Source organism: Delphinus delphis, chromosome 16, assembly GCF_949987515.2.
Source record: "Delphinus delphis chromosome 16, mDelDel1.2, whole genome shotgun sequence".
Taxonomy (NCBI): Eukaryota; Metazoa; Chordata; class Mammalia; order Artiodactyla; family Delphinidae; genus Delphinus; species Delphinus delphis.
Window position 1 is genome coordinate 73,285,342 of NC_082698.1, and position 13,039 is coordinate 73,298,380.

Genomic DNA, 13,039 nt, shown 5'->3' on the forward strand with positions numbered 1-13,039 from the left:
CCAAAAACATACATATGCTGTGTTCTCGTTTTATTTTTATTGTTGGCAAGACATATTTGCTTTAGGAGTAATTTCTGGCAACAAGATATAAAGAGAATGTAACTCCTCATTCCTAAAATCTCTCTGATATCTTTTGATAAAAACGTCTGTTAGGAGCTTCCCTGGTGGCGCAGTGGTTAAGAGTCCACCTGCCGATGCAGGGGACATGGGTTCGTGCCCCGGTCCAAGATCCCACATGCCGCGGAGCGGCTGGGCCCGTGAGCCATGGCTGCTGAGCCTGCACGTCCGGAGCCTGTGCTCCACAACGGGAGAGGCCACAGCACTGAGAGGCCCGCATACCGCCAAAAAAAAAAAAAAAAAAAGTCTGTTAGTACCAAGGTTTGTATGAAAATGTTATAATAAGCCACAAACTATGTTTTAGTGCCACAGAAAGACCATTTGCAGAAGTGAGGCTGCCACTATGATGTTGTTTTCCTTAGCTTATGAGAAATGCCACATGGTACTTCGGTCATGTTTGCAACTGCAAAAGTCTTCTTGAAAATAATCTAATTGCTACCAACAGGCCTGACAGACGTCACCGAGTTCTGCCCAGCAGTGCCGTGACTGACAGAGGAAAGCCAGGGAGATGCCACACATGGCTTGGGAAACCATCAAAATCTGATGCCCATCTCCAGGCCAAGTTAGGAGCATATGGCACCATCGTGGTGTTCAAATATGGTCATAAAACCTTAGCAACTGTCACAGTTATCACAACCATGCATTCCAGAAAGGAGGAATGGAAGACACAGACAACAGGAACTGGGAGGGCGGCTGGTCCATCCATCCCCCAGCACCGGAGCTACAGGCACAACTTGAAACTTGGGCTGAAACACTCATGGAGAGTAAACACACAGTGCAAGTTGCACAAACTATATAATTCAAACTTGACTGCAAACTAGCTTTTAAAGTGCACAGGCTGGCCCTCTTACCGTGTTTTATCTCTCTTACTGAAATTCCATCGCTTCACCTATGTTGTTACGTATGTACGCCCTTTCTTCAGGAGTCACTAATATAGATCAACTATCCCGTTTCCAGTGCTGCAAAAAGAAACCAATTACACAAGGCAAAGGGCTGCATGAAATGGTCTAGTAAGAATCCAGTGCATGGATGGACCTAGAGACTGTCATATTGAGTGAAGGAAGTCAGACAGAGAAAGGCAAATATCATATGATATTGCTTATATGTGGAATCTAAAAAAATGGTACAAATGAACCTATTTACAGAACAGAAATCGAGTCACAGATGTAGAGAAGAAACTTATGGTTCCCAAGGGGGAAAGGAGGGGGTGGATAAATTGGGAGATTGGCAATGACATATACACACTATTATATATAAAACAGATATTAATAAGGACCTACTGTATGGCATAGGGAGCTCTACTCAATACTCTGTAATGACCTATATGGAAAAAGAAGCTAAAAAAGAGTGGATATATGTACACGTATAACTGATTCACTTTGTTGTACAGCAGACACTAACACAACATTGTAAATCAACTATACTCCAGTAAAAATTCTAAAAATAAAAATAAATTACAAAAATAAAAATAAAAAAGAATCCAGGGCTGTGCAGAGAGCTGTCTCCCAATACCACGCCTGCTCCTCTAAGCTCAGCGTTTCTCAGCCTTGCACTGCTGACATGTTGCATCAAATGATTCTTATTGTAGGTGGCTGTCCTGTGTGCTGCAGCATCATCCCTGGCTTCTAACCACCAGAGGCCAGTAGCACCACCTCTCAGATGTGATAACCAAAACTATCTCAGCAGTTCCACACTGTCCCCTGGGGCATAAAACCATCCCACCTTGAGAACCACTACTCCAGATAATTATTTTATGCAAATCCTAGTAAAACCATTAGTGGGTTTTAAAAGAGGAGAAAAGGAAGGAAAAATACTGCAAAAAGCACAAAGAAATAAAAAATCTAGGTTGAAAAAAATTTTAAAGATGGACATCCAGCAAGCTTCTAAAATGTGGGTATAAGGAGTTAGGATTGCATTTCTTCCTAAAGAGATAGTTAAGAAACATATTCCCAACCTGGGTTTCCCTAAATGAACGTGCTGGTGAATCTTCATTCCTTTGGTGACCAAACTCATCATGAGCACCTAGGCTCATGCTTAGGGGGTGGAGGGAATTACCTTGAACTGTGAAATCAAGGTTTATGGCCTAACTCCATCATTTCAAATTCTGTGTATGACACTGAAGAAGTTATACCACCTCTCCAACAGTTACTCACGTGTATCATAGGGATAATAAGGTCATTCATATAAGGTTATAGTGAAGATTATGAGAGATAACACACCTAGAACAAGGCTTATTACAAGGTAGACAAATAAATATTTTTGCTCTTCCTCCTCATAGGGTTTAACAAGGAAAAAAGAACTGTAGTTAGAAGGGATCCTGGGATAGCAATTTCTTCACTAAAGGCAATGGACTTAAAACATCTGCACCCCAATGTTCACTGCAGCACTATTTACAATAGCCAGGACATGGAAGCAACCTAAATGTCCATCGAAGAAGGAATGGATAAAGAAGATGTGGTACATATATACAATGGAATATTAGCCATTAAAAAGGATGAAATAATGCTATTTGCAGCGACATGGGTGGACCTAGAGATTATCACAGAGTGAAGTCAGTCAGACACAGAAAGACAAATATCACATGATAACACTTACATGTGGAATCAAAAACAAAGGGTACAAATGAACCTATTTACAAAACAGAAGTAGAGTCACAGATGCAGAAAACAAATTAGGAGATTGGGACTGACACATACACACTACTATATATAAAATAGGTAACTAATAAGGACCTACTGTATAGCACAGGGAACTCTACTCAATACTCTGTAATGACCTATATGGGAATAGAATCTAGAAAAGAGTGGATATATGTTCATGTATAACTGATTCACTTTGCTGTACAGCAGGAACTAACACAACATTGTAAATCAACTCTACTCCAATAAAAATTAATTTAAAAATAATAATAAAAATAAAACATCTGTTCAGGATAAGAAGACAACTGAGGGAAAAGGAGCGCTCCTCAGGAGACAGAGGTCACAAAGAAAGATCATGACTTGGCTCCAGTCACCTTCCGGGGAATAAAAAGGTGTGATTTACCATTTAATCATCCTTCTCACTTTCTTTGTTTTATTTTACAAAACTTTTCACTGGTTCTCAAGAGAGTTCATGGTTTTAAACTTATACATTAAGGAGTTATTGCTCATATAACATTATCTTTGCATATAATACACTTTAAAATGCTGATTATAAAGTGTTGTGCCCAATATCTAGGACTACTTTTTTAATAAAGACTTTATTTTCTAGAATCGTCTCAGGTTCACAGCAAAACTGATGGAAAGCAGAGTTCCCATATGCCCCTCGCCACACGCAGGCGCTGCTTCCCCGAACGTCAACATCACATCGACATCAAAACCCATTTTGTGGGTTTTGATGAATGTATGTTTTGATGAATATATAATGACATGTATTTACCATTTTAGATCATACAGTTTAGCTGCCCTAAAAATCCTCTGTGTTCTGCTTATTCATCCTTCCCTCCTCGCAAGACCCTAGCAAATACTAACCACTAATCTCTTTACTGTCTCCACAATTTTGCCTTTTCTAAAATGTCACATAGTTGGAATCATACAGTATGTCTTATTGGCTTCTTTCAGTTAGTACTACTCATTTTAATACTCATTTAATATTCATTTTAAAATTCCTCAAAGTCTTTTCAAGGCTTGAGAGCTCATCTCTTTTTAGTACTGAATAATATTCCACTGTCTGGCAGTACCACAGTTAATAATATTCCATTGTCTGGCAGTTCCACAGTTAATAATATTCCATTGTCTGGCAGTATCCATTCACCTACGGAAGGACATCTTGGTTGCTTCCAAGTTTGATTATCAATAAAGCTGCTATAAACATCTGTGTGTAGGTTTTTGCATGAATATAAGTTTTCAGCTCATTTGGGGAACTACCAGGGAGTACAACTGCTGTACTGTATAGTAAGATTATGTTTAGTTTTATAAGAAACTGCCAGACCATCTTCCAAAGTGGCTGAACCATTTTGTATTTCTACCAGCATTATAATGAGAGTTCCTGTTGCTCCACATCCTCACCAGCATTTGGTGTTGTCAGTGTTTTGGACTGCAGCCATCCTAACAGATGTGTAGTGGTTTAATTTACAATTCCCTAATGACATATAATATTGAGCATCTTTTTTTTGATACTGAGCATCTTTTCATATGCTTATTTGCTATCTGTATATCTTCTTTGGTGAGGTGTATGTTCTGGTCTTTTGCCCGATTTTTAATTGGGTTGTTCATTTCCTAATTTGAGTTCTTTGTACATTTTGGGTAATAGCCGATATATCTTGTGCAAGTATTTTCTCCCAGTCTCTGGTTTGTCTTATTCTTTAAATGCTTTCACTTTTCCACTTACTTTCTAACCTCGCCATTCTACTCCAAATTTGTTTCCTTACTAAGTTAATGAAAAATATCTTTCTAAAAAACCATCAGGTATATTTGCTTATTTCAGGTTTGAGAGGACAGCTGAAAAGCTAAAACCATCTTCCTCTCTGGCCCTGGTACAGGAAAGAGAGAAAAGACTGGAAAGAGCAGCTAGCCTGTGGCAGTTATAAGATGAGCAAGTAAGCTAATCCTTGGGGCCTTCAGAAGGGAAGATAAGGGAACCAGCTAGAGATCAAGAAATGAACCCAAGGGACTTCCCTGGTGGCACAGTGGTTAAAAATCCACCTGCCAATGCAGGGGACATGGGTTCGAGCCCTGGTCCGGGAAGATCCCAAATGCCACAGAGCAACTAAGCCCATGCGCCACAACTAATGAGCCTGCATTCTAGAGCCCGTGAGCCACAACTCCTGAGCCCGCATGTCACAACTACTAAAGCCTGCGTGCATAGAGCCCGTGTTCCGCAACAAGAGAAGCCGCCGGAATGAGAAGCCTGTGCTCCACAACGAAGAGTAGCCCCCGCTTGCCGCAACTAGAGAAAGCCCGCACACAGCAACGAAGACCCAATGCAGCCCAAAATTTAATTAATTAATTAATTAAAAAGAAAGAAAGAAAGAAAGAAATGAACCCAAGCTCAGGTCCTGAGTCCTGATAATATGTCACAGAGCATGAGTCATCTCACCTGTGAAATGATGTGTGTGTATGTTGTATGTCAAGAGCACACGTAATCAGAAAGGATCTCATATTTGGATGTTTGGTACTATCTACAAGTGAGGTTATTCACGTAGAAAGAGATATACTGACAAATTGTATATTTAAAATACATATTAATTTTTATAAGCCTTTTATTGTTTAAGTATACTGGAAGCTTCAAGAACTAGAAATACCCCAGGGCTCTATCCTCCTCTGAGACGTCCTAGTTAGATCATGCGCTCTCTAACCAGAGAGACTATTAGTACGCTGCATACAACGTTTTCAGCTCATTGGCTGAATTCCTACTCGCGGCCCCTAATTAGCATTCACCGATTGATGGTGAGTCACATCAATAATATGCAAAAATGTTAAGTACAAAATCTTTCTACCCAGGAGAAATACAAAGGTTCTTGGACAGGTCGTAGAAATTACTATCAAAGATGGAAGGCAAAAAGGCAAGCAAAACCCCCCCAAGCAATTTATAACATATTCTGAGCTTACTTTCCTTTCAAATCCATCTTCAAAGTTGTTTAGCTTAATGACAAATCAGAAAGTCTCTTCCTAAGGAAATAGCACATGAAGGCATGAAATATCAAGTTAAAATTCAGAAGCAGGCATTTTTCTACATGAACACCGCTAGGAGCAGTTTCACGGGGGGGGGTTGTTGGCTCCACCACGTGGTTTTGGGGATCTTAGTTCCCCAACCAGGGACCGAACCCAGGCCGCAGCAGTGGAAGCACTGAGTCTTAACCACCGGACCACCAGGGAATTCCCCTCATATTTTTTATAACTGTCAGATCTAACTGCCCTGAAAACTGAAGTGTCATCTATACCTGTAAAGACATGCTAAACTTAGCCCATCTTCAAGCCTCTGGAATTCCCAAGGACTGAGGCATTATGAAACTGATTGTTATTACTGACTATAATCAGCTATTCTTGGAAACAGTTGACAAAGGGATGCTACATGAGAGAACACCCCGGAATTAAAAAAAGGCATCAAGAAAGGTATTTTCTCCACCAGGTTGTGGTTGAGAAAAGGCATTAGAGTACAGTAATTTGGATGTGGGGTTCTGACAACAGATAAGAGTTCAAGTCTGTAGTCTGCTACTTACTAACTGTAAAACCCTGAGCAAGTTATTTGACCTTCATGTGCCTTAGATTTTTCACCTGTAAAATGAGACTATCACCACGGGTTGCTCCGATCAGTAAATAAGATTATATATGTAAAATATTTAGCAGTGTGCTTGGCCCCAGCAGGTCTCAACAAATGGTAGTAGTCAATACTACTATTGATGTATCAATTACATAACTAAATTCTACTTAAAATAACCACAATCAAAACAGTTCCGGTCTGGAAGACAACCAGGAGGCTGCGTCTTGAGTCTCATTTACACACCCACTAAGAATAGTACCAGAGTTTTACTCATTCAAGGGTCCCATGAGTGACAACCATCAGATCATTTTCCTTAAGTTTCTTTCCAAAATTATTAGTCAATAATTTTCTCAATAGTGAAGGCCACTCCTCTGTGAAGGCTGTGATTCTAAATCTTTTCCCTACACAATACACCTTAGTGATATACACTCCCACCTCTACTCATAGTTCCACTATATCCACGACTGAGTTGAGTTGAGGGACCCATCGCCAACCATAAACTGGTTACAGTGCTAGAAACACAGTGATGAACAAAATGCATGTACTCTTTACCCTTTGAGAAACTAACTGCCTAGAACAGTGTTCTTTGACCTTTCTTTATCATCCATTTTACATCATGACCTAGTAATATATGTGTGTATTTGTTTGTATATACAAACAGTGACATACATGACTAAAGGTTTCATGAAACAATACTCTTACACTCTGATGTTTTCTAATTTAGAAGTGGTTTTTTTACATGCTGGTTGTGACCCCTAAATTAATTTCTGATACACTAATAGGTCACAACCCACCACTGGAAATACTGTGGTCCATGTGCTATGCCAGGCCTCCTTTCTGCCCTCTGCCCTTTGAGCAATAAATACCACGTTAAAATCCTTATCTAGTCCAATGTGAACACACGACAAAAGTTTAAGTACACTCAGCAAAACATTTTCCTCTGGAAAAAATAAAGTGAAAAGTCTACAATTTTTCTCATGCTAAGATTTTGTATTAGATATTGCTTGTTCTGATGGAAGACAACCAAAAATAATAAAACTTCATGGAATTCTGATGATCCTCTTGTTTATTCTAGGAGGAAGAGAATGGCCAAACTTGGTGCCAAATGGCCTCCAAAACAGGACACATCAAAGCAGCCCAGTCAACACCTTTCATTCCTTCTGTCTTGGGGCATCGAAAGTGTCGTAAGAGAAACACTTGCAGACAACAGTTTCTATCGCTAAACTCTGCAGGACAACTCTTCCCAGAACAAAAGACAATAAAGCTTCATTAACGCTGACCTTAGTTATTTGGAATTTGGCATAAAACTTTAAACAATTTTTAGCCACATTTACCTTTGCCAGTCTAAGAAGAAAGAGACTGATGAGCAAATTAAGAGCAAGAAGAAGACTGTAAGAAAAATGTTTACCTTATTTGAGAGAATAAACTCCATCTAACATCACGGAGCATCAGCACAATAATACCAGTGCGATAAATTCTCATTACCAAATCACTTTTATCTACTTGTTAAGGCAGCTTTGGCAGGACTTGCATTTGACGAAACACTCAAACTTGTTCAAAATATTATTTGTACTTCAGTAAAGCTGCATTTACTTTAAAATAGGCTGTGATTCAGAAAAACTTTCAAAATTTTAATGAGTGCCTGAAGTTATTCTGTTAGTAAGCTCTTACAGTATTATACACCTTAACTTTTTTCTTTTTTTTGGCCACACCATGAAGCTTGTTGATCTCAGTTTCCCAAACAGGGACTGAACCTGGGCCGCAGCAGTGAAAGCCTGGAATCCTAACCACTAGACCACCAGGGAACTCCCAGCACCTTCTTTTTTTTTTTCTTTTTTTTTAGTATTTACTTATTTATTTAGCTGCGCCGGGTCTTAGTTGCAGCGTGCGGGACATAGTTCCCTGATCAGGGATCGAACCCAGGCCCCCTGCATTGGAAGCACAGAGTTTTAACCACTGGGCCACCAGGGAAGTCCCCACCTTAATTCGTGAATACTGCTCTCACAGGCACAAACCTCAGGTCTTTCTATGGAAAGCAGAATGTTCTAGTATTCTGACTCCAACAGTTGGAAAGTTTTATTTTCTTCCACTCAAAATAAATTTATGTTATACAGAAGAAATACTAAGTATTGCTTTATTTTTCTTCATCATGACCCCCATTAAGACAATCCTAGACATCCCTATTTAAGTGCCATTATACTGAATCTTAAATTCTTAGTTCTTTTTGATTCTAATAAGGATTCGATCTCCCAATAATTTCGAATACTAGGGAATTTTTTTTTAAATTCTATAGTCCCTGAGTTTATACCATAAAATGTGCACTTCCCCAAAATGCCCTGCTTACTAACTGACAATGTTCCTAGTACATTTTTTCCAGTGTATTCTCTATGGTTAAAGGGGAATGGAAGAAAGGGAAAGGGAAGGTGAGAGGGGAGAAGGAAGGGGGAGAAGGGTGGCATGGAAGAGGGGTAGAGGGAGGGGACAAACACCAGATGGTCTTTTACCCAAAATTACATTTCACACAGGCGCTGAACAATGAGGTTATCATCGTTCTAAACTCATTCACATTAACTCATTGCAAAGATGACAGAAACTTAAGATTAGTGAATCCATACAGGTGCAGTTCTTTAGAAACCAAGATGGACATTATCCAAGAGAAGTGACTGACTGCTGAAGGATTCTGGCTGTTTTTTCCCCCCCAAAGATGAAACGTTTATTTTATTTTATTTATTTATTTATTTATTTTGCGGTACGCGGGCCTCTCACTGCTGTGGCCTCTCCCGTTGCGGAGCACAGGCTCCGGACGCGCTGGCTCAGCGGCCATGACTCATGGGCCCAGCCGCTCCGCGGCATGTGGGATTTTCCCAGACCAGGGCATGAACCTGTGTCCCCTGCATCAGCAGGCGGACTCTCAACCACTGCGCCACCAGGGAAGCCCGAAACGTCTATTTTAACTGGGCACCAGAATATAACCTGATCGCAGGGGCAGATAGGGGAAGACAGCAGAGGAACACTCCAGGAGTAGTTTACCTCCAAACAGTTCTGCCTCTTTTTCAATCGCAGTCATCATCCAGCCATTGCTTTCTGAACGCATGGTCTCCTTAGTGACTAAATCATGATATTTCCATGTCGGATGGTGAGATTTTGTTTCCCAAACTCAACCTTAACAGCCACCAAGGGAACTTGTTAAATATATGGATTCCCAGTCCCACCCCAGACTTACTGAGCCAGAATCTCTAGAGAAGAATCTTAAGTTTCTAAATGATGTCAAATTCGGGCTGTTGGCTTTTTGCCTTTCTGTCAGACAGGATCCTACCAGCACATCAACCAAAGGAGCCATACAGCTGCTCTGATAAAGGACTGATGACTTAAAAATTACAGTTTGGACAGGACTACTAGAAGTTTATTTGAAAAACACAGGACTGATTCCAGTAAGGTAAAGAAGGGGACAGACTATGGTAACAGTAGCCATGAAAAATGTTTGTCTAGGCTCAAATATTCGGCCAATAAGCATCATAAATCTAGGAGGTGAAATACAACACAAACAGATGGCTGCATTGCCTCTCTGGCACACTAGGGATCATCTGTGTATTCTAAACCTTCACATCACCATGGGATTTAGAATTCAATAATCATCCAAAACATGGCATGAGTCCCTAGATACTTTTATATTCTTTGGTCTCTTGAATAATAATAGTTTGGAATGAAGAAGTCTTAAAAGAAAGACCACTAACTCTTTCCTCTACAACATTGAGAGATAAGAAAGGATCAGATGAAAGAGCAAATAATTACCTTCTAAAATTCCCCCTGCCGTTTTCATTTTACTTTTACTCAATACGAATTGTAGTCAAACAAACTTCATCTCTGAATTACACCATTTAGAAAATAATACAGGAATACACATATCAGGGACGTTAGTCAAGATCTGATTATTCAGCAGTTGTGTCTTCAAGTAACAAGGGCAACTCCAGTCAATTCTCAACAGCAATTTCCTCTGAGGAAACCTTTTCATTTTTTTCTTTCTTCCTTGAGCTCCACCTCTCTCTTCTGGCACATTCTGCTCATCATACAGTACTGTGTACATTTATAGCACTTCATAAATAATAAAAAATAAAATGATGTCTGTAGACCTAGGCCTGGAGGGATCAATTCTTAGGCACAATTCCAAAGGTTAACTTTTAACCATGTGGAAATTATGCTAAATGCCCTCAAATGTAGTGCTGAGATATTCTTATTTTCAAAGCAAAGTATATAATCATAATGTGGAATATAGTTGGCGATTCTGAATGGGTTTAATGTGTCAGTGACTGGAAACTAAAACACTATCTTAATCTATCCATCTCCGTATTATCTAACATCTCTAAAGTTGTAACCATATTTTAAACTAAAAAAATGAATCAATTCTCAGTTTCTCCTGATAGTGGGGGGAAAACCGTAGCGTGGATAATGCAAGAGAGTAAGCCATCCAAAATTATCTGGGATTGTTTTAATATTCATGTTTCCTAGGGGGTTTTCTTTAGAGACCGATCAAATTACATTTTTATTAGCTAGTAATGAAGCTCGTGTCATTCTTTAAGTAAAAATACCTGACAACAGGGAAAGGCTCCAGTTCATGTTCAAGTTCCAATTTACCCAAGTGGCCGGCCAGGGAGTTTTGTACAGCAGCAAACAACCAAATAGGTAGATACCCACTAACAGCAGTTTCTCCTTCTGCATAATGAGTATAAAACATCTCAACACACTGAAGATTAATTGAGAATATATCCTGTAGCACTTAGCAAATGCAAGGTTTCTACAAAGTTGTGGAATTCCACTTGGAAATTCACCGTTTAGCACATAAGCTTCCCTTTCCCTCGCCACTACGGTCACAAATAAGAAAGTAACAAGATCAGTGTTTCAGTAGGAATTCCAGTCCACTGTCGTCCAGTTAACCACACTCATAACAAGAACTTCAAAATAATTTACATTCCATGTGATGAGTAGCTCTAATAAAATGAGATTAAAAGAAGACAATCTGGATGAAAAGAAACAAGAAAATTAACCAATCTTGTGGTGTTTAGTATCATTTAGCAATAAAAGTCATAGGGAGAAGGGGCAGCAAACACAAAACTCAAGAGCAACAACAAAAAAGCTAGACCACAAGAGATAACGCTCAGCTCACACAATCATCGCGTTTTTAATTGCTTGGTGATAGTTTTCCATTATCTCCTAGTGACTACATGCATTTTTAACGAAGTATACACAACAAAGTTTCCTGACACTGAGGTTATCCTTGAAAAAGAAAAGCTATCCATAAAAGTATATACTGGCAGATCATTAGAAAATACTATGTAATTTTGGAAGAAATAAGGGTCCTATATTTCCCTTTCTGACCATCCACACATTAGTGAGTGTCCTCTAGGTTAAAGCAGAGGAAAGGCCAGGCAAGGGAAATGCTCAGCCTAAAAGAGTAATCAAGTGTGTTCTTCACTGCGTAACAGACGGAGAGGAGAAGAAGCAGTCAAAAAAGGAAATCCAAGTTCCTAGCATATTGGAGGGGAAAACAATCAGCTGTTAAATCTGGTACATAAACAAGAACCCTAAAGTGTACGCAGTGGGAGTTTATGTGTTGAAAACACATTATTATATGTGGAGACAGTGACCATGACTCATGGTCACCGAATGAATAGTCATCCTTGACATCGTTAAGTTGCCACAATATCATCTATAATAACATTTCTATTACAACAGAATACTTAAAAATATTATTCTGTTGTTGGATAAAAGGTTGTACATTATTTTTCATTATGATAATCCTCCCCAAATATTGCTATTTAACAAATACTTGGGGACAAATATGATAGGGATAAAGGTTGATTTTTCTCCCCAGGAAACCCGCAGGAATTCCGCAGTCTCCGTTACCAAAAATTTCTGCATCTCTCAGGATTTACCTTTCTTGGATTTGGCGCCAATCTTCAGTTTTGATGGCCAAGCAATCTGCGTATTTGTTTCCTCCATGATCTGTAGCAAAAAATTAAGAGAAAATTATTGATTCAATTAAGAACCTGTACTTACAGATTTTTTTCCCGGAAAAAATTATTTTCAAGCCCTTAGGCTCATGTTGATGCAACAAAATGATCTCCTTTTAAAACAATGCAAAAAAAAAAAAAACCCTTGGGGGAAGGAAAGAGATGCATTTTTATAAGCCTTTAATCTATTAGAAATATTCACATATATTTTGTTACTCCCAGCGTTCCTCTCTGTGATGCTCCAGAATTCTAACGCAGAGACGAGACCAAAAAGTACATGAACAAGTAATTAACCCAACTTGTTGCCAAACCATCCAAGATGCTTGTGCTGAATAAAGCAATCACCAACAGATTGCAACACACCAAACATGATCCTTGTCATACAGAACGATGTGGGTTAGGCCTTCCTAAATGAAGCTTTTTTTTTTCTGGGGGAAAAAAAAAAAATTAGCTTGCTTTGGACACATTTGTGTTTCATTAAAACTGATGAAAAGCCTCTAAACGGGACATCACGTCACAAGGCTGCATTTCCTATCATCTTTCGCCTCTCTAAAATGGCATTTCTGCCACAGTTCTTTCGCAGTTACACGCACCTAATGCTGGCCAGAAGGACTTGAGACCCAAATGTGCTGAAGCCCAAGAACAAGTGATTCAGGCGTCTGCAGAGCAAAGGA

At 39.3% G+C, this 13,039-nt stretch overlaps 1 protein-coding gene across 1 annotated transcript in view; it reads right to left on the reverse strand.

Annotated features, from left to right (window-relative positions):
- Positions 1-13,039, reverse strand: part of BICC1 (BicC family RNA binding protein 1) — a 300,909-nt gene that overhangs the window by 111,092 nt on the left and 176,778 nt on the right. The window contains exon 3 of the mRNA XM_060034957.1: positions 12,288-12,357. Coding sequence (XP_059890940.1) covers positions 12,288-12,357 — 70 coding nt within the window. The remainder of the gene's footprint in view (positions 1-12,287; positions 12,358-13,039) is intronic.